Source organism: Bipolaris maydis (assembly GCF_028858645.1).
Source record: "Bipolaris maydis strain C4 unplaced genomic scaffold PSV08scaffold_5, whole genome shotgun sequence".
NCBI lineage: Eukaryota > Fungi > Ascomycota > Dothideomycetes > Pleosporales > Pleosporaceae > Bipolaris > Bipolaris maydis.
This window is the reverse complement of record NW_027093861.1, coordinates 699963-725665: the sequence shown is the minus strand read 5'-3', so window position 1 is coordinate 725665 and position 25703 is coordinate 699963. Positions and strand designations below refer to the sequence as shown.

General features: G+C 47.5%; 9 protein-coding genes across 9 annotated transcripts; 4 read left to right on the top strand and 5 right to left on the bottom strand.

Annotated features, from left to right (window-relative positions):
- Window positions 1–721: 721 nt before the first annotated feature.
- Window positions 722–2750, top strand: PSV08DRAFT_361093 (P-loop containing nucleoside triphosphate hydrolase protein; the record flags this gene model as incomplete). The annotated part of the gene is made up of 3 exons (XM_014221078.1): window positions 722–1143; window positions 1204–1606; window positions 1680–2750. The coding sequence occupies 3 exons, from the start codon at window positions 722–724 to the stop codon at window positions 2748–2750; spliced, it is 1896 nt and encodes a 631-aa protein (XP_014076553.1).
- A 4949-nt stretch (window positions 2751–7699) lies between these two features.
- On the bottom strand, window positions 7700–8797 carry PSV08DRAFT_388180 (uncharacterized protein; the record flags this gene model as incomplete). The annotated part of the gene is made up of 2 exons (XM_066093486.1): window positions 8581–8797; window positions 7700–8463 (listed from the first exon to the last, which is right to left on the bottom strand). Exons 1-2 carry the CDS (start codon window positions 8771–8773, stop codon window positions 7700–7702), a joined length of 957 nt encoding a protein of 318 aa, XP_065949306.1. The 5' UTR covers window positions 8774–8797.
- Window positions 8798–9434: 637 nt separating this feature from the next.
- On the top strand, window positions 9435–10600 carry PSV08DRAFT_388178 (kinase-like domain-containing protein; the record flags this gene model as incomplete). The annotated part of the gene is made up of 1 exon (XM_014221076.2): window positions 9435–10600. One exon carries the CDS (start codon window positions 9435–9437, stop codon window positions 10524–10526), a length of 1092 nt encoding a protein of 363 aa, XP_014076551.1. The 3' UTR covers window positions 10527–10600.
- PSV08DRAFT_286789 (uncharacterized protein) lies at window positions 10547–11958 on the bottom strand. Its single transcript, XM_014221075.2, has 2 exons — window positions 11506–11958; window positions 10547–11425 (listed from the first exon to the last, which is right to left on the bottom strand). Exons 1-2 carry the CDS (start codon window positions 11877–11879, stop codon window positions 10675–10677), a joined length of 1125 nt encoding a protein of 374 aa, XP_014076550.1. The 5' UTR covers window positions 11880–11958; the 3' UTR covers window positions 10547–10674.
- A 595-nt stretch (window positions 11959–12553) lies between these two features.
- On the top strand, window positions 12554–14413 carry PSV08DRAFT_220497 (uncharacterized protein; the record flags this gene model as incomplete). Its single annotated transcript, XM_014221074.1, has 5 exons — window positions 12554–13073; window positions 13126–13392; window positions 13442–13874; window positions 13924–14316; window positions 14376–14413. Exons 1-5 carry the CDS (start codon window positions 12807–12809, stop codon window positions 14411–14413), a joined length of 1398 nt encoding a protein of 465 aa, XP_014076549.1. The 5' UTR covers window positions 12554–12806.
- Window positions 14414–15125: 712 nt separating this feature from the next.
- PSV08DRAFT_400827 (uncharacterized protein) lies at window positions 15126–16275 on the top strand (the record flags this gene model as incomplete). Its single annotated transcript, XM_066093604.1, has 2 exons — window positions 15126–15348; window positions 15433–16275. The coding sequence occupies 2 exons, from the start codon at window positions 15126–15128 to the stop codon at window positions 16233–16235; spliced, it is 1026 nt and encodes a 341-aa protein (XP_065949305.1). The 3' UTR covers window positions 16236–16275.
- A 257-nt stretch (window positions 16276–16532) lies between these two features.
- PSV08DRAFT_370062 (uncharacterized protein) lies at window positions 16533–19296 on the bottom strand (the record flags this gene model as incomplete). The annotated part of the gene is made up of 5 exons (XM_014221072.2): window positions 16533–17001; window positions 17188–17920; window positions 17975–18269; window positions 18408–18922; window positions 19149–19296. The coding sequence occupies 5 exons, from the start codon at window positions 19294–19296 to the stop codon at window positions 16533–16535; spliced, it is 2160 nt and encodes a 719-aa protein (XP_014076547.2).
- A 799-nt stretch (window positions 19297–20095) lies between these two features.
- On the bottom strand, window positions 20096–21737 carry PSV08DRAFT_286757 (uncharacterized protein). Its single transcript, XM_014221071.2, has 4 exons — window positions 21644–21737; window positions 21417–21530; window positions 20679–21364; window positions 20096–20617 (listed from the first exon to the last, which is right to left on the bottom strand). The coding sequence occupies exons 1-4, from the start codon at window positions 21675–21677 to the stop codon at window positions 20324–20326; spliced, it is 1128 nt and encodes a 375-aa protein (XP_014076546.1). The 5' UTR covers window positions 21678–21737; the 3' UTR covers window positions 20096–20323.
- A 1055-nt stretch (window positions 21738–22792) lies between these two features.
- PSV08DRAFT_286748 (pseudouridine synthase) lies at window positions 22793–24764 on the bottom strand. Its single transcript, XM_014221070.2, has 4 exons — window positions 24611–24764; window positions 24401–24557; window positions 23486–24344; window positions 22793–23436 (listed from the first exon to the last, which is right to left on the bottom strand). Exons 1-4 carry the CDS (start codon window positions 24717–24719, stop codon window positions 23074–23076), a joined length of 1488 nt encoding a protein of 495 aa, XP_014076545.1. The 5' UTR covers window positions 24720–24764; the 3' UTR covers window positions 22793–23073.
- Between the last annotated feature and the right edge of the window lie 939 nt (window positions 24765–25703).

Below are 25703 nucleotides of genomic sequence, written 5' to 3'. Positions count from 1 at the left end.
GAATTACGATAGTGGCTTCTTTGGTTGTAAATGGCATTCCTGGTATCCAAACGGCGACTTCAGTCTTACGTACGGAATACGGCATCCACTTATCACGAATAAAACCTCTCTGGCTTACGTCGCCCCCCCATCATCCGCAAAATCTCACCTTGCACACCCCCTCCCCGCACACACGCACACCGCATTCGTGCGCTTGACTATTGGCTTACACGCAGCAGCTGCGCTTGTTTTTTTCAGCTGCCATCCTTTTGGCATTTATTACACGGCGCTTAGTCCTTCGCAGCGATAGCGTGGCGTAATGTAGTGTAACAGTAGATACGGTGTGCGGCCCCGCTTCTTTCCGAAACAGTAAACCATCTGGATTCGTCTGCCCTGTGGATAATGGGGTTCGACTTTGGGAAGGGTCCTCGGAGGGGTGGTAGGGTGTGTCATCTCAGGGGTTTCCCCTTTAGGTAAGGTTGTTTGGGTGGCAGAGTTTACTCGCCGATACAGATACGTTTACGGGGGCGGACGAAACCGGAGTCTGTGTGCCTTAAATGTGAGATTCTGAGGCTGAATGATGATATATATGGTGGATGGAAGGGGGGGGGGGGCGGTTATTTGCTGGACCAATATTTCTTAGATTTCGGTGCGTTGGTTTCACGATATATACATATCATTTTTCTGTTTGATTATTGTTGTCGAAGTATTTCTAGTAGAAAGACTACAAGCCTCTCTCGTCATGTCATCTACAGGCGAAGCCCCGGATGTGGAAAAGGGAACTGATATCTCGGACTTTGCTCATCTTACCAACGATGTCGTACAGAGTTTTAGCTGGCAGGATGTCACTGTCACTGTCAAGGATCGCGCTTCAAAACAACCGCTGGATATCCTATCCAATGTTAGCGGTATCCTAGAGGCGGGAGAGATACTCGCTCTCATGGGACCCAGTGGCTCGGGAAAAACGACATTGCTCAATGTACTTGCTCATCGGGCGGCCATGCCAAACGCGACTATCAAACAGGACCTGAGGGTCAATGGGGAGCCGACGACATTGGCTACGTTTAGGAAATTGAGTAGCTATGTGGAACAGGAAGATGCACTTGTCGGGTCTCTGACCGTCAGGGAGACACTACACTTTGCAGCTGCGCTTGCATTGCCCAGGTACACTTTCAATCGTACCATATAATCTTTGTGCTTTTTCACTAACGATCAACCCGATAGTTCAATAAGCAAAGCAGCACGCAAGGCCCGCATATCCAGCCTCCTATCTTCCTTTGGTCTGCAGAACCAAGCTGACACATTGATCGGAACGCCGATTCGAAAAGGTGTATCTGGCGGCCAGAAGCGTCGTGTAAGCGTTGCCAGTCAACTCATCACAAGCCCAAAGATTCTATTTCTCGACGAACCCACTAGTGGACTTGACTCTGCAGCTAGCTACGAAGTCATGAATTTCGTAAGGGACATTGCGAAAAAGCACAGCGTGCTTGTCATTGCTTCTATTCATCAGCCCTCGACGACAACATTCGAGCTCTTTGATAAACTCATGCTGATGAGCAGAGGGAAGGTGGTGTATAATGGTGCAGTAAAGGAGGTTGGAGAGTACTTCACCGGACTGGGATATGAAGTATGTACAACAACTTCACCTCGAGGAGAATCCATTGGAAACCGAGCAGAGAGCTAACACAACTACCCATCAGATGCCCCTATATACCAACCCCGCAGAATTCGTCATCGAACTTGTAAACACCGACTTCTCCACCGACTCCACCGCCGCATCCCAGCGCCTCACCCACCTCCACACCTCCTGGGCCACCTCCCCCGCCGCAACCGCCTTGACCTCCAAAATCAACTCACAATCCGCCTCCCAAGCTCTCTCTACCATGCTTGCCACGCACCAAACCGCCAACCCAACCCTCATCCCCCTCACCCTCATCCACCGCTCCTTTATCAAATCCTACCGCGACATCGTCGCCTACGGTCTGCGCATCGGCATGTACATGGGCCTCGCAATAATGATGGGAACAGTCTGGCTGCGTCTCTCCCCGAAGCAATCCAACATCCAGGCCTTTACCAACGCCATCTTCTTCGGCGGCGCATTCATGTCCTTCATGGCTGTCGCCTACATCCCCGCCTACCTCGAGGACCTCGCCATTTTCACAAAGGAGCGCGCAAACGGCTTGTACGGCCCCACCTCGTTCATGATTGCGAATTTCGTAGTCGGCGTGCCGTTTCTGTTTATCATCACAATACTGTTTAGTGTGATCAGTTATTGGCTCGGCAACTTTCGGCCCACGGCTGAGGGGTTCTGGGTGTGGGTGCTGTGGCTTTTTCTCGATTTGCTGGCGGCTGAGTCGCTGGTTGTGTTGCTGTCGTCGCTTATACCGATTTTCGTGGTTGCGCTGGCGGCCACGGCGTTCGCGAATGGCTTGTGGATGTGTGTGAATGGGTTCATGGTGCAGCCGGAGACGCTGAATGTGTTTTGGCGCTATGTTTTTCATTATATTGACTACCAGGGCTATGTGTTCCGGGGGATGATGGTCAATGAGTTTGGGAAGAGGAACTATGAGTGTGAGCGGTTGGTGGATGGAGGGTGTCAGTGCATGTATCCTAGTGCGCTGCAAGATCAGTGTTTGGTTGAAGGTAAGGCGGTGTTGAGTGTATATGGGTTTAACACGGGGGATATGGGAAAGTATGTGGGTTACATGCTTGTTATTGTGGTTGGTTATAGGTTGTTTGGCTGGGCAGTTTTGTGGATGAGGAAGCATTGAGATGAGAGTGGGACATAGAATGGAGTGTTATGGGGTAGGTTATCGCTTGAATTTTTTCCCTCTGTTTGCTATATAGCGTATTAGATTAATTATCTTAGAAAAGAATGGTAGGCCACACCCCAACCTGCTAGAATTGGGTATCAAAAAAATTGACTTTATAGTTAAAGTACGTAATAAAGGGATTCGGGTAGACCTTTGCGAGACCCTATTAAACCCTAAAAAATAGGTTGGTACTCGCCCTACGGAGCCTAGTTCTACCGAACTAGGCCCTACCTAGCTTAACGTTAACTACTAGCTTAACGTTAACTTTGCCACCCCCCACTACTTTAACTTAATTTTTCTCTATAATAAGATATTATAGCGTTTTAGGACTTACGCGTAGATTAAAAAGCGTATTAAAATTACTATTACTAAGTTAGATAGTAGTATCTACGTAAATGTACGCGCAGTAGTAGACTATAATTATATACCCTATAGTAGGCTCTAAAAGCGCGTCTTAGGCTACGTATTAAAAATAGATTGCGCTATACTAAATTAAAGGCTTAATTAGTAATAGGAGGATGCCTTAAAGGCCTATATTACTCGCTATAATACGTTATATATACCTCCTCTTATACTATAGCTAATTTCTACTACGTAGTAGATTCTTAATCTTAAGTACTTAGATAGTAAGGCACTACTTATAGGTAAAAACTAGATCTTATAATAGCTAGCGCATAACCTAGACTACTACTATAAGAAATAGAAAAAGTAGAAAATAAAACACTTAGTAGCTAATATAGTAGAGGTCTATAAAAGGCACTTTACTACTCTAAAGCGCGTAATTAATAAGTACGCTATATAGCCTAGAGATCTATATAATATAGATAAGATAGGCATCTATATAGGCGTTAGAGGTTAGTAATATATTATAATAATAGCTATTAATAATAACGCTATATAGTTACTATCTAATATAAATCGCGAGACTATTATAGTTATTAAGACTATTACTATTAATAGCTTAGTTCTAGTACTATTTATTATTCTTAAGAGTAAAGTGTACTTCTTAAAATAGTATACTAATATAAAGTTACTTAATAACTATATAGTAGGTGTTTTAGAGATAGCGTATAATAATAATAAGCTCTCTCTTAAGTAAATTTAATACTTTAACGCCTATAGTCGTCGCTATTAAATAGGCACCTAGAGGCTATTAATTTTTAATAGATTTAGATCCTATAGTATAAAGAAGCTAATTAATTTTTATAATAATAATAATATAGTACTTTTCTTACTTCTATCTTATACCTCTTATAACTTATAGCCTTTTAATATTAGTATTTTTTAAGTATATAAGAAGTACTATAGAGGCGTTATTAAGAGAGCTACTTATAAGAGCTATACTAATTTTAATAAGCTTAAGTTTCTATACGTAATTAATAGCGTTAGAAGATATATATTTAAGTCTAGTACTATTTAAAAAGCTTTTAAATTAGTAGGTATCTAGCTATAGAATCTTAAAAGAGTATTATATAAGCTTGCGCGCCTATAGAGGGTATTAATATCTAAGGAGATAAGCTATCTCTTTTAAGCCTCTAAGACGCCTACGCCTATAACTCCTCGCTTCTTTATTACGTACGCTTGTAAAACGTAAGAGCTTTATAACTATACTAAGTATATACTAAGTAATTAGGCTGCGCGACTTACTAGAGCGTCTATTATACTAGGTTTAAACTACAATCTCGCGACTTATAAGCTTACTAAGACTATAGCTACTACCTATAAGAGGTTATCTTACTAGTTAGACACTCTAGCGATAGGCGACGCGCTAACAGGTAGCGCCACGCTAAACTCCTAAGCTAATTAAAGAGGGAGAAAGGCTTCTACCGCTAGAGAGTCTAAGGAAGTTTAGTTCCTCGTTTAGTAGTTCTCAGACGAAGTTTATTAGCAACTAACTATAGCACCTTTAACCTAGTACTTGTTACCTATAACAACGTGTTCTATTACTAATAATTATTAGATTTAAATCTATAAGCTCTTGCGCATCTTTTCTACCTAGTATTAATATACCTAGCTATTATAAACGCGTTCTCGCAGCCCGCAGCGTCCTCGCCTATAGCGTCCTCGCAGCCCCTAGCGTTAACCTATTAAGTCTACTATCTAACTCTTCTACTAAACTAGATATATTAAGTACTATAAGAGGCTAGTGATTAGATTAGGAGTTTATAAGAGTTTTCTAGCACGTAGTGTTAGAGTAAAAGAGATTAAAGGCACTTATAGCGTAGTTATTATAAAAAGTAGTAATGCCCCTACTTTTCGTGAGGACACTTTATATGCAACGCAGCGAGATAGGTAGATAAGATATATATAACGTAAATAAGAAAGATATACTCTTTTATGTAAATCTACACTAAGTCTATAACTAATAGTAGTGTTAAGATCTTAATAGAAACGTAAGGCAACTTTAGGTTTTGGCGTTCGAGTACTACTAAACGAGGAACTATTTTTCCTTAGACGCTCTGCTGTTAGACGCGTACCCTTTTATGTAATCAATCTCTAATTGGTGGAGGAGTTTAAGCGAAACGCTAGTCCAATAGGGGCGCGTCTGATTAATGAGATAAATAAGAGGGCTTAGCGCTAGGATAACTCGCGATTAACAATTTAGAAAGGAGGTGTAGTTATAGCTAGAGGTGCGCGAGAGGCCGTGTCTTAAAAAGCTAAAATTACTAAGTAAAAGGCTGTACGTAAGGCTGTAAGGGAGACGAGACGGCGCCTCTAAGATGCTACTTAGCAGCTAACACCTACCTCTGCAGAGGCCTCAACACTAAGTTAATAGGCACTAGTAATGCGTTTTATACACTGGGAGATGCCTCCCACTTAGTAGCTATAGTAAATATATAATGTTTTGCGTGTTTTCGCGGCTAATTTACGATACAAATCGCATAGGTTGGCAAAGTTGACGTTGAGCTGGGTAGGGCCTAGTTCGGTAGAACTAGGCTCCGTGGGGCGAGTATTACTACTAAAGCCTCTCAATGGGTATATGCTAAATAGACAAATCCCTATTAGGTACGATAACCAAAATGCGGTTACGACGAAGGTAGCAGCATAGCGAACTACGGTTGCGACGAAGGCAGTAGAATAGCGAACTGCGGTTGCGATGAGACAATGAACTATGGTTGTAATAAGAACATATTGCGCAAAGCGCTCCTGTGCCTATATATTCGCTATATCGCCTTATCTCATCAAAGGCACGAATCCATCAGAACTCGATCTCCCATCACTACCATGTCGAGCTTCGTTTCGTGTCCGCTGTCGCTAGTATTTCCCCGCGACGAGCTGAATTTACGACACCAACGATAGATTAAGATCACTACCGCAGCTCTAAAGTCTATACTAGCTTTCTTTCGCTAGCTATCTCGCAACGTTGAAAACGATCTTAGCCGCTAGATACTAGATAGGCTATACGAGCTGCGTATTCTTCGGCTAGTAGACTCTGCTATACCTATAGATCTGACTAGCATTTATATCGTGGATAAGTACGCGTATGTGGATAACGTCGACGCTTACGCGATCTACTTAGCAGGCACGCGTATTATAGTCGAACGCGGATTAGGACTATTAGAGGATACTCGCCGTTAGCTTAGTGCTAATATCGACCTTATTAACGAGGCTATTAACGCTAGAGAACTAACGATTAAGTAGAGGGAGTTTTTCGATAGGTTGTGGAGTGAAGAGAGCAAGGCGTAGATAGGTTTGATCCTGTGGTTCTTTGGTAGAGAGCTGGGTGTTTACGGCCGGGGACGAGGAAGGCGTCGCAGGCTTGTCGCTCGTGTGGACGCTGCGTGACGATATCGATGGGCGGGCGTGACGGTTTCGATGGGTGGAGCTGAAAATGGGCGCGCGCGGTTGCTGATTCGAATAATGGGGTAGGTTATATACCTACCCTACTTCATCTTAGTAAGAGAACGGACACTATAAGTAGATACTAGACCTTCGCTACTTCATGTAGACCTAAGTAATACAATAGCCTTTGGCTCCTAACAGTATCCTGAAAGGCCCAGCCCATAACATGGAGTACTGTATAGAAATCATTCTCATAATGAACATCTTTTGAACAGACCTTTTGACAATAAGTTTCTGAGTATTTTAAATCTTTTTCTGCTCTACCATGTTTGAGGCTCCATTGCAGATTGAAGGTTGGTAGAAAGAGTTTCATAAGGATTTCTTTTCATGTCCTACTTACTCAGGGCTATCTATCAAAATCGAAATCAATACAAAAAAAACTAGATAGGAGACAGTTTGGGGACAAAAGACTCAATGATTCATTTATCTGAGCACACTATTTCTGTAATCGGCTGATGATCCGGATACTACTGTGTAACCCTGTAGATGTCTCGAATCCCTGCATCATGCCCCAAATTTTTTCTTAAATGCTTCAATATCTCTAGTGCCTGCCAATACCGATTGACTTCAACCGGCTTGTCGGCCCACGATGGAGCCGGATTTTTGGTAAGCTTGATTTTGTCTTTGCTTGTTAGGTTGGATTCTTTTTCAGGGAAAAGCCAAGAAGATGTACTGATGATGCTACTCACATGATAGTTTACGATTCCTAAACCCTAACAATACGTAAGCTATGTCGCTTGCGTCAAAGCATTCCTTTGCAATTTTGAGCGCATCTGAAATTTCCTCGTTGGTTGTTGTTCGCTGCAGAGACCATTTTTTACGTAGATCGAGCACTCGGTCCGCCCATTGGGATTTACTTTTTACGTCTTGGAATTCGGGATACAGCCGGTAGAGACCGGCGCTTTCCAGTTGTGTGAAATTGACCACACAAGATCTACCTGCATGATTCAGAAGACCTTGCGACAAGTACTCGCCATTGTAGTACCTCTCATCTCTGAGGCGAAATAAAAAGAAATCTTCAATTTCGTTGCCCGAGTTTTCAACCGTGGGAAGATATTTTTCGATCAACTGGATGTCTCGTACAATTGCCCTTGAGGGAACTTGTGCGTATCCACCATGCATATTTTGATATTGTTACCACGTGTTCGGAGGTAACGTATGCATACTGCATATTGTATAGCAAAAAGCAGTGAGCTCGTCCAAGATACCAGATTGTCGTCCATGTCTTTTTCACCGTTCTTGGATTTCAAATGGTAGAATATCAAATCTGTTGCTGTTGAGTGCGGCAAACTCACAAGATCGGCATTAGGACCTTTTTCGGTATTGTATCTGTTCCTTCCTGAAGATTCAAAAATTTGTTCGCTGTTTATGCCGGAGCTTTTTTCATCGAAGACTCGGAATAGGTACCTCGGGATATCGTCTGAGCTTCCGAGGTTGGTATCGCTACTGTTTCGGGGACAAAACAGTGTAGGTCCTCCATGCGAGCAGTCTAACACTGTGACCCAAAAGTCTGCCCATGATCGTTCTCCTTTGAAATTCCCAGCATGATCTTGACTCTCGAAATCAGAATCCATACTTCGTATGCACGGAGAATCCTTTAAATAGTCGAAAAAACCATGAGCGTTTAGAGTACCGGATGGGCTGACAGCTTCATTGTAACATTCCTCCATGGTCTTCCATATGAAATCCCCAGTTGAAGGTTCATGAATAAATCTTCGAATTATGTCTCTGATATCTCTTTCAAAATGTATAAGCAAGCAGCGGATTGCGGGTTTATTGATGGAAAATTCGTTCGTTCCGAGTGTGTCAATCAAGAAATCTATTCGTTCTGGGATTGTCAGTAAACCACTTGAAACTATGCACATGCTCTCCTTCATCTTCTCTGACGTCTCCTAAAGAAAGGGCCTCTCAGAGATAAATTAACCCATGAAATACCTGAACTCACTAGACTCAGTTTCAGTCTGGGCATCAGAGCTAACTACGTTGGTAGGTTGAATAGAATTCTGGCAATCTTCCTCTGGTGTATTATTGCAGCCAATTGCCCGGCGAGCATTTACGTCAACACGTTCCTGGTCTTCATCTCCCACAATAGTCATAGCACTGAGCTTTCCAACTAGCTCATCGCTGGAGGTAGTCATTTTGGCACTAAAACTGCAAAATGGGTCATCTTAATGAGTGGAGTTAGATTGATGGGATGAAAAGGCTGTGCGAGGTTACTTATAAGCCGGCACTCTGAGTGAGGCGTGAACCACTACATGGCAAGGCTGAGGCTTGTGTGACATGCAATAAACCGGTCAGCCAAGAACGGGATATCCAACACATGCGCGCATGTTACTCGCTGCAATGAGAAGGAAATGAAGTGTATGCTTGGGTTGAGATCCCACAGGGTTTTCAGAGCTTTGCATTTGCTCTTTTTGTCATGGCTAGTCCATATTTATGGGAGAAATCATGCTAGTACATACGATGAATACGTGCTCTAAGATCAGATGGAGCTAATCTAGTTTGGGACGAGCTGCCCCACCTACGTGAGTTCCTACTGAATACCTGCGAACGCTGATGATCCAGCGCACCTTGGCAAATGACTCATGTGTAATCATACTGATTGCATCCTGAGCATTGTACATGAGGCCGACAGGCATGTAGCTGGGTGAAAGATCAATAATTCATCACAGGATTTATTCACTATTTTATAAGACTCCCCGTATCACTCCAGCACAGAAAGGAAGATTACTTGCCACCAAGCAGAATTGCTTCTAAAAGACCTAGAAGAATTACGATTCTTTCAAAATTGACAACAACATGGCATCCCCATACGGTCTCACAACGGAGAAAGGACTCAGCGACTTCCTTTCTGCAACCCAGTCAGGACACACCAACGTAAAGTTACTGTCAGGCGGCACCGCAAACTACGTCTACCGGTGTACAAAGGAGGACGGATCCACAAGCATCTTCAAGCACGCTGCACCATACCTCCACAGCAACAAGAACTTTGCCTTTGACCCCACTCGAATGGACTACGAAGCCAACATCCTCACACAACTCGCCTCCAAAAGCAAGCCTTTCTTTAACAACCCACCAAGCACAACTGTACACGCCGTCCAACTCCTAAGCTACAACAAGGAGAACAAGCTTCTCGAAATCGAAGACGGCGGAGCCCGCAACCTCAAAGACGCATACACAGACCTAGACCTCAACCCCTCACAAATCGGCCAGCACCTAGCAACCTGGCTCGCAGCACTGCACACTTCCTCTCCCAACACCTCTCTCACGCTCGAAGACCAAGATAGCAATGCAAGAAACAGTCCCATCGGAGTCGCCATATACCGCCACTCCTACCGCAACCTGCACCTCGCCCTCGAGCAATTCGGCCACGACACTCAGCTCGCGCACCGGATCAACGAGGACTTTGGCAGTCTACTCGCCACAGATGATGAGTGCGTGTGTCACGGCGACTTCTGGCCCGGCAACGTGCTCGTACGTATGACCGAGGCTCAACCCGCCAGTCTCACGGTTGTGGATTGGGAAATGGTGCGCAGGGGGACCAGCGCAACGGATGTTGGGCAATTCGCTGCAGAGGCGTTTTTGCTCGATCGGTTTCGAGGCGGGAGAGGCTTGCTTGCGGCGTTTTTGCGTACATACGTTGCTGAGAGGAAGGATGGTGAGGCGTTGGGGAAAATGTGGGTGCGGAGAATGGTGGTGCATTGGGCAGTGCATGTGGCCTTCTGGCCTACCCGTGTCGAATGGGCAGATGCAGCTAGTACACAGAAGCTGGTGGATATTGGGGTTGGTGTGTTGGAGAATGTGTTGCAGGATGATTGGGAGAATGTACTGAAGTCGCCGTTGCTGGAGGATGTCAGAGATGATTTTGCGCCGATTCTAGAAAGAGCATGAGCAGTGTCTGTCCCAGAGTGAGAGGGATTTTAAAATGATTCAAATACTATGAGATGACTCTGGGTGACTTTTCAAGGTCTTCTATCTCCAAATCCACCAACGGTCTTATCGACCCTTCAGCCGCGTGAGATTTCACCATACTATCCACTCACTGCCCCTTCTTCACTGCCGATGCATCCTCAATCGCGGCCAGATTGCCCTCCCTCCAGAACCAAACTGCTGAGAGGGCAGCCCCTGGACCACCACCAATGGCAATCGTCATGATCACAAGAAAGCTTTCAAAGACGTTTTCTAGCGAGGCTTCGCCCTTCTTCATCCGCTGGACGTCGCACGCTGCGATCCAGGAAGGGATAATATACATGATGCCCATAACGATCCAATCCCATTGGAAGACCCACAGCAAGCCCCACGGAATATCCTTGCTCCAGGTGTACGTACTAGGGATGAAGACGCGAGCGTAAGTTGCATCGGGATGTTCGGAGACGGAGATTCCGTAAATGCTATACCAGTGCACTGCCACCGAGAAGAAGAACATAACCGCGTACATGATCCTCAGATGAAAGACGTCGGCGTTTTTCTTTTGGTTGGTTGTGTTCAGTGAGCTGGTAAGGGAGACGAGCCAGAGCGGGACATTGACTAGTACGGGGGTCCATTGCCAGAACGCCAAGACGGATTGTAGTGTGGTGATGTCTTTGTCTGCGGGGTACCAAATGGCAATAGTGGGAATGATGTACAGAAATACGATTGCTGGTAATATGACTCGAGCATATGGCAGCGGTACCGTGCGCCCGGTTTGGTAGTAAGACCTGGGACTTGTTTGGTAATGGAACAACATCCACCAAATGGTGATGAAGAAAGAGCCCCCGATATTTTGGTATAGGATTGCCCAGATGGCAGTACTGTGAATTGTTAGTAACAGGACAGTGGTGTCCTGCGATATCCAGCCGGTTGAATACTGCCTGTCCCGTGCGCGACTCACTAGGTTAGCCATTTACCGCGGTTCCCATTTCGACAGGCCTCGACATTCATAATTGCGATAACGGGTGCGAGCTGAGGCAAAAAGTGGATTTGCTGCCAGTAGAGGGCCTCGTTCCATCGCGGGGGACCGAATACAAATGCGGAGACTAAGAAAGCTAAGCCTATGTCGTGGAACTTAATGCCGGTGTAGTCTGTCTTGAGAGGGGTGCCATCAGGCAGCTTGCGAGACGCGAACATGTCCATGAAGCCAACCGGGTTCTCGGTCATCGAGGTCACGATGCGCATAGTGTAGAGGCCTATTACAGCGAGGACGGCATAGAGAAACAAGACTTTCCCATCGCCATTGCGACGATGCTGGGCTGTTGAGGGTGCCATGGCGAGTGGTTCTGGAGGCAGGAGGCTCACGATGCAAAAGGACACATGGGCGGGTTATAACATGTGCATGTGGTGTGATGCGATGCGGAAAGCACGGAAATGATTTGGTGAGCCTCGCCTCTCCCTCGGGGCAACATGGGGGGCGCTTATGTGGTGGCCTTGCTTATGTAAAGCAGTCGATGAAAGTACCGGTGGGCTTATCACGTCTTGGCTGGCTGGAAGGGTCACGTGATGCCACAATGTGGTAGTTGCAGTAGAGACAAGAAGTCCATGTGCACGGCTATAAGAAGGCGACAGGTCGTCGGAAGATTGCGAGCCACAGGGTCTAGAAGGTATGCTACCTAGCAGAATTAGTACAATGACGAGAGGACATGCTGGACACATGGATGGGTTGCGGGAGTGGCGGGAGGAAGGTGACCCGAATGGCTGGTTGCTGGCTTACTTACGGATAATCGGCACAGTGCATCGTGTGTTGACGATGGAAAGAGACCTTGACAGCGTTATTTTGAATGCGAAACGTGGATTGACGTCAGTTCCCGTCCCGACCAGTGGATGGTGGAGCGCGATGGTGATGGGATGGTTGTGGTTGGTGCCTGCCAAGGATGATGATGTCATTCATGGCTTCTCCTCCTGCGCGTTGAATACAAGCCCGCACAAGCTCCACCAAGCATGGCACATTCTCGCAGGCACACGGTCCTTTTCCGTGTGGCTACTGCTGATGATGATGCGCTCTCACACGCTATCATGCATCCACCCCTCTAAACTCTCCGGCCTCGTGTACCCGCCCTGGTTTGACTGCGCGTCGCGTCTTCCTCCTCGTGTGCTTTCTTTTCTCAACCATACTCGACCACACCCTTAACTTCCCTCCCGTTCTTTTGCAATCAAGAATACCCTGCAAACTCTAAAACCCGCTACTAGTATTCAGTCATGGTTGGAGGTAGACACAGACTTCTCAGCACAGGCAACATCAAGGGCAACATCAACAGTTACGGCGACCCCGACCAATTTACAAAGTACCAGCGTATCGACCTGGAAAGCGGATATGGAGCTACCAACAAGATCAAGCCGAGGCAGCGGTTCCGCGATGCCATCGAGCAGACGTTGAGGGACAACCACGCAAATGGCCTGAAGCGCAAGCTGATCGATAGCATCGACCACGACGCACTTGAAGTATACAGGAAAAGCGAAGAGAGCGTATGTTGACAGCTCCATCTGACCACGCCGGATGCTGACATGTTCGCTTTAGCTCAAAAGCATAAGGAATAAGCAAGTACGCAAATTCTACGAGGAACAAAACGAACGCATCGACGACTGGGCTGAGGTGGACATGGTTGTGACGTCACTCGCCGACGACATTGTCGACAGCATGAACCCCCGGGATACTGATCACGACGGTGTAGCTGAAGACAGAGGGCCCTTGGGCCTCAGCGGAGAGGATCTGGAGCCATTCCTACCTGAAGAGGAGCGCGAGAGACGGCGAAAGGCAGCCAAGCACGTGAAATGGGCCATTAACGTGAGTTCCAAGTCACAAGTCTTCTAGCTTCAAACTTACAATAACCCAGATCAATGTCCTGGTCAACATTCTCCTGCTCGCTGCCAAGGGCGTCGCAGCCATCTGGTCAAACTCGCTATCCTTGATCGCATCTCTTGTGGACTCCGCTCTCGACTTGCTTTGCACAATCATCATCTGGACTACGAACAAGCTGGTTGGCTGGCGTCTGAATGCCCTGAAGAAAAGATTTCCTATCGGTCGCAAGCGTTTCGAGCCCATTGGCATTCTCGTCTTCTCCATTATCATGGTGATTTCATTTCTCCAAATTCTTCAAGAGTCAGTAAACAAGCTGCTACCTAGTGGTGACCACAGCGTAGCCATGCTCCCACCTGCAGCCATCTTCGCAATGGTATCCACCATTGTTGTCAAGGGAACAATTTGGATTGGATGCGCCAGAGTCAAGACAACACAAGTGCAGGCACTCGCGCAGGATTGCAAAACAGGTAGTTACCCTCACACATACTGCACGCATTTCAAGGCTAACCCCAACAGATGTTTACTTTAATACCTTGTCCCTGCTGTTTCCCCTCATTGGTGCTCAGGTTAATGTCTGGTGGCTCGATCCTGTTGGTGCTGCTTGCCTTTCGCTGTACATCATCTACGACTGGGCATGCACTTGTCTTGAGAACGTTGCTCGTCTTACTGGAGAAGCTGCCGATAGCCGCACAGAACGCAAGATGATGTTCATGGCGTACCGCTTTGCACCTCTTGTTCAAGGTTTTAAGAGCGTCAAGGTCTACCACGCTGGTGACGGCGTCTGTGTAGAAATCGATGTACTCATGAAAGAAAACACTCCGTTGAGGACATGCCATGACATTGCAGAGACCCTGCAGTATTGTCTGGAGGGGCTGAAGGAGGTAGATCGTGCCTTTGTTACAATGGATTGTAAGTACTTCCATGGATAAGCGTCTTCCTCTGCGTGTCTTGCTAACAATGCCTTACAGACACGGACCAAGGCCCTACAGGTCACGCAGAGAACTAGACGCTTGATTTTGAATGACTTTGTTCATTTTGGACAATGCACTGGCATAGCATGCAAGGCGTTTTGTCATTCTAGCGTTCGATTTCCTGGCATATGCATGTGGAACCTGCTCTAAAATTAAGCATGTGGCCATCTTTTAGCTGTTGGCATAGATTGGCATCTTAATCGCATGGCGGCCTTTTGAATGAACCCTTGTAATATGGAAGTTTCCGAACAACGTGTGCATACTGACATCCATTAACTGTCTACGGAGAGGTACACAACTAGTCTCATGCCTCGAGCCATCCCTAGTAAGGCAGCTGAACCCAGAGCACATGACGCGTTCTTTGAAGACGTGCATCTCCGGACCGTACGCCTGTTTTCCGGTCGTTCTAATGGGGCTTGGCAAAAGCTTATCGCATCTTGCTATCGGAGAATAGCTCGCCAAGCTTCTAAGTATAGCGTTACGATCTATTCGCGTAGTCCGACTTACGCTCGCGTCTTACCTTGCTGCAGAAAACTAGTCACATGCCCGCCAATCAAGCCCCATAGCCCCCAAACTACCCAATTATTAACAAAACTCGTTGCTGACACAGGATTACCTCGTCCATGGCTTGATACTCCGTCCAATTCATGTTGAACATATAGCATGTAAATATGGTATGCACTGTGGTAACACAGCGTTTTGCACATTTCATTTCTCGTGTTTGTCCATGACATGGTAGTAGCGAAAATGACGGACGTCACAGCGCACGACAATGGCATCACGGGAGCCAATTTCGACATTTACGGTGCTAACCGAGTGCTTCCACGGGCAATGACTGCCTTTACAGCGATTGCATGGTACAATTCGCTCGAACTTCTAGTCCTCATCTTTTGTATCTTCAAAAAATACTCTGGTCTGTACTTTTGGAGTTTGATCATCAATGCACTCAGTATCGTGCCTTATGCAACAGGTAAGTCACCTTCATCTGAGTTATCTTCAAGAAGCCAGAAGTAAACTGACATGGTTTATTTTTTTTTCTTCTTCTCAACTCCAGGCGCATGGATGAAACAAAACAACGTCGGCCACAACGCTGATCTCTACAACGTCCTCCTCACCGTCGGCTGGGTCCTCATGGTCCCCGGCCAATCAATGGTCCTCTACTCCCGTCTACATCTCATCTCACCGAACCTGCACTTGCTCCGCCTAATCTTCTGGACCATAATCCTCTCCGCCATCTGTCTCTGCGTCCCCACCGTAACCCTCAACCTGCGCCAGTACACCGCCAAGAACCCCGCCATCTACACGCGCGGCTACAGCATCATGGAGAAGATCCAAATGGTCCTTTTCACCTTCCAGGAAATCTTCATCTCGTGCGTCTACCTGTGCGAAACGCGGAAGCTCATGCTCGTCATTTTCGACGGCAAGGCGCGCAAGTGGATGTGGCAGCTCGTTGCCATGAATCTGCTCTTGGTCTTCCTCGACGCCACGCTGCTCACCATGGAGTTTCTCAACTTGTACATGATTCAGACGACGTTCAAGTCGCTGCTGTATAGTTTTAAGCTGAAGATTGAGTTTGGCGTCCTGAGCCAGATTGTGAGGATTATTCAGAGGGGGTCGCGGGATACGACGCCGCAGTTGGGGATTCATCGGACGGATGTCGAGGCGCAGAAGAAGGCGGGGGTGGTGTCTGAGGTGGAGGTTTTGCAGCATAATGTGCCGCCTGAGTGGCGGTTGTCGAGGGAAGCTACGGCACGGGTCTCGCCGATTGCGCTTAATGCTCCCAGTAGGTGTTTTTTGGAGAGTGATGCGAGTAGTGTTGCATCCATGGGTTTGATGTATCCTGGGAGGTTGGGTTGACTTGAGAGAAGTAGAATGATTCGAATTGAAATTTCTTTGATATTTTACATGCAAACTCACCACGGGTAACCTAGGCTAGCAGAGCAACGGACCTCAATACCACGTACCCTGTTCAAGTCAGGAAACTCCAATCCTTTTACCCAACGATTAGTTGGCGCTCTTCCTTCATCATATGAACCCTTTCTTCTTTCCCCAAACTTCATTAAACATTACCGAATCCTTTCCCATACCCGAAATGCTCAAAACCTCAAAAACTCCAATCAATCAATGGCTCCAGACCTTGGCAACTCTGTTCACTCAAGCGGGTCGAAAACTAGCGCTGTTCCAACCATAGACCCTCTCAAGTCTCCTTCCAAATCGCTTTGCCATAATGTACGTAATGTCACTGACTGGGTGCGGCTCGTGAAACTGAATGGCACGACGAACATGAAGCGATTCACCGGGGGTGAACTGCCATGCTGAGCCCTGCAGTTTCTCAACAGCAAATCCAATGTGAGCCATAGCCCGCTTGAATTCATGCCACTTTACTCCCTTGGGGAGATCGTCATGGTCAAACTGAGGAACATGAAATAGCGTTTTCATGACCTTTAAGGCGCGCTTGTCCAACATGAAAACCTGCGGGACGTTCTCTTCATCATCGGTGCCGCACATGTGTGTCTGAGGTACATCAACACCCATCACAGACTCTGGGCTTCCCTTTGTCTTTGCTTTGATCTTCTCTCCTACTACCGCCAGTCTATCAAACGCTCCAGTAATTTGCATATCTCTGTTGTGGGAAAACCCAGAGAATGGCTGGTATATGCTCTCCAATTGCTCTGACTGGATTGACTTTGACTTCACATGATCCTCCCAGGCTGGTGTACGCTGCATCGGGCCCCCCTCGGCTATGCATTTGCGAATGACTTCGTGCTGCGAAATTCCCGTCTTTCTCTTGTAAGAATTATCGACATACGCCCAAAATTTGTCGAGATTGTCTTCTGCCTCGCGCATGGCTCGGACAGTTTTTGGGTTGCGAGCTTTGTAGGCAGGATAATCCAGTTTTCCTCGGAATGGATTGATGAGGTGTACTGGCATGTAACCATGGTCCAAATGGTCAAGCCATTCATAAAAACCATTACGGTGGGCATGGGGATGTGGCTTGGACAGGTCAAAGCTGGATCCTTGGGGCGTACCGCACCACACCGACAACTGCATCGCGCACTCTCCTATAACGGACATCTGCGCGAACAACTCGGAGACACGAGGCGAAACTAAGTCTCTTGCTGCTTTGTTCTCCTGCATTATCTTGGTTACATGGTCCAAGAGAAGGTACAGTGCTGCGCCCTCGACGTCCTCGCTGTCTTCGCCCCTATTGAAACACTCAAAGGATGACATCAGCTGAAACTCCTCGAGTGATCGAATTTTCCATCGCTGCATGATTATGTGACTGCCTGCCCGAATGTAGTATTTGCGAACATTAGGCGACATCGATGCACACTCCAGCATCTGGTATATGAGTTTGGACACATGTTGAACGGTGCAGTTGAACTCCGACAGTAAAGTAGCAAAATCACCGCGCTGGTTCTGCATAGATGTCTTAGATAAGAGGTCCGCTATATGATAGAGTTCTCTCCAGGAGAAGAACATGCTGTACGCATTGGTAACCAACTTGGCAGCATTGCACATCAGAAAACACTTGCTGTCCACTTGCGGGCTGATCTGCCCGTAGCAGTCTAGTATCAATCCCGAGCTATGTTCACAGATGTCTTTGAAAGCATCGGCGAAATAAGATGGATCCTCGCGCAATGCTAGGATGTGATCCTTTGCATTGGTGCACAGAGCGTCGAAATACGCGCGCAATCTAAGGAACTCGACTGACCCTCGGTTTCGATAGGGAGCAACCATGAGTGTATCAGCAAAGGTTGTGAATCCCAAGTCGCTTGGTAGCTCAAGTTCAGATGACGGTGGCTCCTCCTGTATGGCGCTACAGTACAGCATATCATGGTCCATATCATGCAAGATCAGTTTGCTGCACACAGCCAGGAATGCAATGATCTTGTGTTGAATAAACAAGTGATGTATGCCACGCCGAGGGCATTCAGTGAGCTTGCTTTCGCTAGGTTGGCTGGGGTCTTGAGCCTTGTCGACAGGACTCATCTTGACGTAAAGTCCAGGTGTTGTTTCGTTTGAGACTTGTAGGCTGTATTGATCTAGCTCGGGTTCGTAGGAGCACATCGACATTACTGCCAATGGGCTAAACACCTCTTCAGTAAGCGTAAACATGGATGGAACATTCCGACCACGTGTGTTGAGGAATATCAGCAAAGTCTTCGGTTTTGTAAGATCTTCGAGGTTGATGAAGGGCCATATTTTAGATGCTGATGGTGGGGTCTTCTTGTCGTCGGTACCCAAACATTCTCTCAGGTTATTTGACAGTTTATGGTAGTTGAGAGAACCATTGACTTCTGTGTAGTCTGGGCGATGCGTTTGTGGCATGTTCGGCCACGCCTTGAGCAGAATATCTCGCCGTTGAACCTGAGTCTTCTTCAACCACCTTTTCCGTATTGTCGCTTCGTGTCGAATAATGATCTTATTCAAGTCATTGTAGTCCTTGCAAATGCTCTCACCGAGGGAGGAAGCATGCTTTGCAATGGCAGTGACCAGGGATGGTGTCACAAATACATTCCGGTGTAGCTTCGCAAGCAGTTCTTCGAGGCATACATTATCCTTCCTAGAAAGCTTCAGTACGTACGTATGTAAAGGTGCTATTAAACATCAACTTACTCCTCCTGTGGCGGTAGCAGTGCGAAATCTGTCATCATTTGGGTGTTTTGGTCTTTCGTGTGAGTCAGGAGTGATTTCGGTATTTTGGCAGATTGTATATGTATCACTCTGTTTGTAGGTCTCGGCAAATCATATTGTTCCGGAGCACACCGGCGGTGAAAGGCGGCATGCAAACGACCCAAGGGAAACGCGAAAACAACTCTTGTGTGGCGAGAGTGAATGTCTCGTATGGATCAACCCACATGATCTTCAGTCCAGGATAGAGAACATCTGCAAGTTCTTGCTGAAAGCATAGCATATTTGAATGTAAATGTCATCAAGGAGTGATGGGTTGAACATAGAATCAGGATAGCTGATTCGTCTGCACTAAGACTGGCATACCCCATGTCTAATAAGACTCAATTGCAACGTATTGTTGTGCGTTGCGGATATTACACATCCTTACACAACAGCACATGTTGTGTCACGGGCGGCAGTTTGAAGCCTCCGCGGATGAGTGCTCAAAGTGTAGCTTGCACACCTACGATAACCATCACACCGCATTTCTGGACAAGCTACAATAACGAAGAGTTTCTGTGCCCGCAATCTATGCCGAGTTGACATTGCACAGCGAAACTCATGCCACTGGAGGCGGTCACTACAAAAATGATTTGTACCGAGATTCAGTCTGAGTTCAATAAAAGGGTCACTTGTAAGCATGTGAGAACTCAAATATACCAGTGGAGACCCAGAATCCAATGTGTACGTTATCGCTCTGTATACATGGAACCTACCAATAATTGCAAGATGGATATTAAGCCAGTTGCAGTCAGGCACCTTCAGGTACTTCGTTATATCTCGAGCGTTAATGGCTCTTCCGATATTCATTTGAATACAATTGCATACTATTTGCTGCGTATGTGACATGGATTTTCCCAACAGAAAGTTACAGTTTATGACAGAAAACAAGGCTAGGATGGCTGGATATGACGTCACATATCTGGGCAATGTCGCGTATCTGCGGAAGCAATACTGTATGACTTGGTCACATTGTAAATCAAATGTACACATCCTAACATTGAATGTTCAGAAATTCAACCAGAAAAAAAAAGTGCGTATCGGAATGCAATTCATAGATTCGTCTATCATAGACGCGTGACTTCGTAATTTATCCTCCCATTTCAGCACCAGTATGCATTTTCTCTGGGCGCTTTCCTCCAGGACGTGAAAAAGATGTGAAAACTCCACCCGGCGCCCCTCGCTCAATTTGAGCTGTATAATCCCAAAGCAAAATTAAGAAAAGGAAAAAGATGTACGAGAATCAGAATGCCGGCATTGCGGCTGCCCTATAGAATTTCCTTCAACTTCTCCTTTTGTGCGCTTGTCAAGCTCGTGGGGAACTTGATCTTGACACCAACAATGAAGTCTCCGCGCTCTGTTGGCTTCTTGGATTTGGGCATACCCAAGTTGGGGTATCTTTCTGTCCAGTTGGGGCCGGTAGGACCGCCACTGCCAACGCTGAGTTGTTTACCGTCGATGGTTTGTACAGTTCGGCGCCAGCCCGTGAGAGCTTCTTTAAGGTCGAGTTCAATGATATGCTTAATATCATCGCCTTCGCGTGTAAACATTGCGTGGGGTTTCTAATCCAGTTGTTAGCACGTGTTATCATAATGGAAAACGGGAGATTCAAATGTGGCTTACCTCGGAAACAATAAAATGCAAATCCTGTGTTCCACCCTCGACTTGGTCGCCAACGTCTGAGAACTTGATCTTGCTTCCCGGCTTCAAACCCTTCTTGATTGGTACTTCGAGGATCCGATCTTGAGTGCTCTGCTTGCCTGTGCTTTGGTCGTATGTCTTGCGTTTGATCTTGAGCTTCTTGGTGGTACCGTTGTAAAGCTCTTCCAAGCTGACTGCCAGTGGCTTCTCAACGACTGTGACTTCAGGCTCTGGTGCTCGTCGACCGCCTCGGAATCTACCGCCTTTTCCACCGGCGCCTCCGCCCATACCACCCATACCAGGCATTCCACCCATTCCACCAGGCATTCCGCCCATGCCAAAGCCGCCAAAATCGAAGTCATCGCCGCCGCCAGCGCCACCAGCGCTATTGCGCATGAATTCGCCAAAGATGTCGTCGGCATTTGAGAAGTTGAAGCCGTTTCCGCCGCCGCCTGTCGAGAAATGGAATGTTCGTGTGCCGCCGGGCATGCCACCAGATGATGTGAACGGGAATCCTCCGGGGCCTCCTGCGCCTGCAAACGGATTGCCTCCAGGGCCCCCAGCATCCTCTTGTGGTACGCCGCCGCGTAGTAGGAACTCTAGGCCATATTGATCGTACGTCTTACGTTTCTCGGGGTCAGAGAGGATCTCATAAGCCTGTGAGCATTCTGGAAGTGCTGTTAGTATAGTTTTATAGGGTGAGGTGAGTGAGTGACGTACCTTTAAACTTCTCCGAGGCTTGCGGGTTGTCCTTGTTCTTGTCGGGGTGCCACTTCAGCGCCGCTTTCCGATATGCTTTCTTGATCTCGTCTTGCGTCGCTGATTCCGATATGCCTGTAACAAGATGTTAGCAAAAGCTCATGTGTCTACCCGCGGTCCTCGATCAGGCTGCCCAGTTGACTACCGAGCAAGGTATGACTGTGGAGGGGCAGCTCGAGCAAACGTACCTAGTGCTTCGTAGAGTTTAGTTTCCTTGACCATATTGACCGGCAATAAGTAATGAAAAAGGAATCTTTTGGGTGTGCGACTAGTTTCTTGGTAGGGAGTACTTTGTGGTGACGAGGTTGTCGTCGCTTTTATCGCTCAAGAGCTTCGAACGTCTCTCCACCTGGCAATCGACGCTAGCGGTGACGTCGGGCCCTCTCGCGCAACTCGGAACCTCAAAGAGAAGCTTCGAGAAGCTTCAATCACGCTGCCATATCTCACTCAAACCCCGATCACAATCACCATTGTCTGAAATTATGCGCTTTGAATATCTTATTCGAGTCTCAATAATTAGGAGCATGCACAATTGCCGATATCTTGGGCAGTAATTTATCGCGCCTCGTGTAACGCGCGACGGCGGCCCCTTCCAAGTCGACCTACACACATACGACACCACGCTTTTACCTCAACTAGTAGTATACCAGCACTTCTCAAACTGAAGAATCACGACGCGCCATGATGCATATGATGTATATGACGTTTATTCAAGGGTTACGACAAGCACACTGTTCATAGTGCAGTTTGCCCAATGCCCCACCATCAGTAATCCTGTGTTGATGGAATCCAAAGGAAAACAGTCATTCCAGTACTGCTTGTCGTGTCCCAGGAAGAAACACGTAGCACATTGAAAAAGTAAAGAGAAATAGAGGCGTCATGAACACTGCTTTTTATGAGATAGACACGTCTGATTTTCCCCAAGCTCCTGCCCGACTCCATCGGTAGGACTGCAATATGATCCCTGTGATCTCCCCCTGCATGTGGACTTGACTGGTAGGTTCGCTCAAGATTCTGGTGATTGGGTCCGGTACATATATATAGCCAGATAAAGTGGGCCGAAATAGACATCCGATAAATACACGTACATGAGAATCGCTTGAGAATGCAATAGCTGCATTCGTATACAAGTCCACTACTAAGCTGAGCAATCTTCACCGATAACTGCATCCTGCACTTCAATCGAGACCCGGGAATGGCCAGCAAATGCTACATGCAATTATAAATCGAGTACTCTGTGTCCTTGCAGCAACTATTAGGTTAGACATGCGATGCGCATGGTGTGGAGCAGTCACGCAAGCATCACGGATTCAGGCCCAGCAGAATTGCGCATAATTAATTGAAACAATGGATTGAACATATTTAGCAGTGAACGTTCGCACTTCAACACATAGTCGACCACCCCTGTCGCAGAAGCTTCGACGCGCCAAACGCCTAAATGCCCAAATTCCCAAACGCCTTTTTCCATATGCTACAGTGAAGAAGCTGGTATCCAAGGATAGAGTAGTAGTATCAGTAGCTATGACATGTATACGATTTTCGTGTATAGCGCTCGCACAAACAACAGCAATCGAGCGCTAGTTGCTATTCGGACGTCCATGGGTTACGTATTAATCGTTTAGTCGGAGTCGCTGTCATCACCGCCCTTGCTCTTCCTCTTTTCCTTCTTTGCAGCCTTCTTTGCAGCCTTCTCTTCCTTCTTCTTGCGCTTGCGCTCAGCTTTGTCCTCGTCAGCCTCTTCTTCGGCATCGCCTCGGCTCTTTCGCTTCTTGCTCTTCTTCTCCTCTCCGTCGGAAGCACCGTTGACCTCGGCCTCGGCCTCAGTCTCTCCAGTCGGTGCGACCGGAGGAGCAGCAAGAACGTCGGAAGTCGATGTAGTCTGAGCCAAAGGTGCGGATGCGCCATCAACATCAGTCCTGTTGAAGTCCTTGTACTCGGTATTCCACTTGGCGGGCGTCTTGTCGTTGGGACGACCGAATTTCTACATTTGTTAGCATAGAGTTTTCCAGATCAAGAAGTTGGCTTCTTACATCAAGGGTGCCTGCCTCCTTCATCTTCTTCTTCTCAGTGGCGACTGGGCCCATGCCCCACCTCCTGGGGTAAAGGTCGCGCTCCATGATGACACGCTTAATCTTAGCAACAACACCATGATCGCAAGTGGACATCTCGACAGCCGACATCTGCGCATAGGCGAGCGCAATGGCCTCACCCTTGGTGGTCATGAGGACAATCTCCTCGTGGATCTCGATACCCTTCTCGAATCGCAACAGACCAGGCAGCATGAGCTTAGCACCATAGCAGATGGCGTTAACCGAGCTGTCCTTAACAACGACACGCTTATAGCTCATCAAGAGGCTTTCAAGAGGAGAGATGACCTTGCGCAGGTAAGCCTCGTCGCGGTTGTTGTCGTACAGCCATTGAGCGTCAAGAACGTCGTGCAGAGTGACAAGGTCCTTGGTTTCGTCCATGGCTCCACTCCTCACACGGCGCAGCTCCTGCATGTGGGCACCGACGCCGAGCAAAAGACCCAAGTGCACGCAGAGAGTACGGATGTAGGTTCCGGCCTCGCAGCTCACCCAGAACACGCCGAGCTGCCTCTCATTGTCAAACTCGTACAGCTTGCTCTCGTGGATGGTTCGAATACGGAGTTGACGCTTGACAGCAGAAATGAGCGGAGGTCGCTGGAAAAGAGCTCCGGTGAGGGTCTCAAGAGCACGCGCAAACTGCGCCTCGCCACCAGGAAGCTTGTCGTGCAGGCGGATGACGCACACATACTCCTTTCCGGCACCCTGCTGGGACTTGACGAGACGGGTGGCGCGGTCGATGCAGACAATGAGACAGCCAGTGACCTTGGGGTCAAGGGTACCACTGTGACCAGTCTTCTCAACCCTTTGGGCAGTGTCAGCTAAAATTGCATGCGACAGCTATAACGGTATTTTTCCTACCTGAGCATGCGCTTGATCCATGACACGACTTCGTGCGAGGATGGGTTGGAAGGCTTGTCTAAGTTGATGACACCAGAGCTGATGTACGACTTGAGGTCTCGCGACAACGGCGCACATCCATTGGGGATGGGAGTGTAATGGGAAGTGCGAACGAGCACTAAATGTGCATTAGCAGAGTAAACCGTAGCTATATGGGGAGCTGCAGCATACAGTCGCTGTAGTTCTTGAGTAGCAACGGCCAGTCGCTGGTGTCGATGGCAGGCGCAGCCGCCTCGGGCTTGATCACATACGCGTCGGGATCCGTCTGCACGAGAGCCATGGCGATTATTGTGGTGGGTGGTGGTGTTGCAATTGGCAAAGCACTGATCTCGAACTTTTTCGCGTGGATTTTCGCGGAGGCCAAGCTACTTCGTGCACAGACCACCACCTCGGATTTTCGTCGGCCCGCTGCGGAGAAGCCTTCTTTTCCTTGGTTCGCTCTTAGTAAGTATGCACTTCATGGGAAAAGATTTCGTCGCAGTTGTCATTAATTTCTCATAGAAGCTTATAAGAACTGCCAATATACGAAATTTGTAAAAAAAAAATCACTTGTTACAACTGTGGCATGACTACCAACGCAGCTACTGAATCACAGCGTGCTATTGGCTGCAATCTGCACATACAAATAAAGATTGAACATCTGCCCACGTGACTTGGGCAAACTACGCCAAAAAAATCGCAGAATCAAAAACATACGACAGCGGGGATTCGCCAGTGGTCACCTTCTGATAGGGTAGAATAGTATATTACTATAATGCTTGCTATAGTAGAGAAGGCGCTAAAGCAGCACCTAGGAGTGGGGCAGTGAATAGGCGCTCAAGCAACACCTGGGAGTGAGGCAGTAGAGAAAGGCAACTTTATGTAGCTCGCTCTGGTCGAGTACATGTCGCTCAATCACCAAGGGTAGGGGAAAGGCGCTCAGGCAGCACCTGGGAGAGAGGCAGGAAAGGCGCTCAAGCAGCACCTAGGAATGGGGCAGGGGAAAGGCGCTCAAGCAGCACCTAGAGGCTGGGAAAGGCAACTTTATGTAGCTCGCTCTAGTCGAGTACATGTCGCTCAATCACCAAGGGCAGGGGGAAAGGCGCTCAGGCAGCACCTGGGAGAGAGACAAGGGAAAGGGCAGAGGCGCTCAGGCAGCACCTGGGAGAGGGGCAGGGAAAGGCGCTCAAGCAGCACCTGGGAGTAGGGAAAGGCAACTTTATGTAGCTCGCTCTGGTCGAGTACATGTCGCTCAATCACCAAGGGCAGTAAAGGCGCTCAAGCA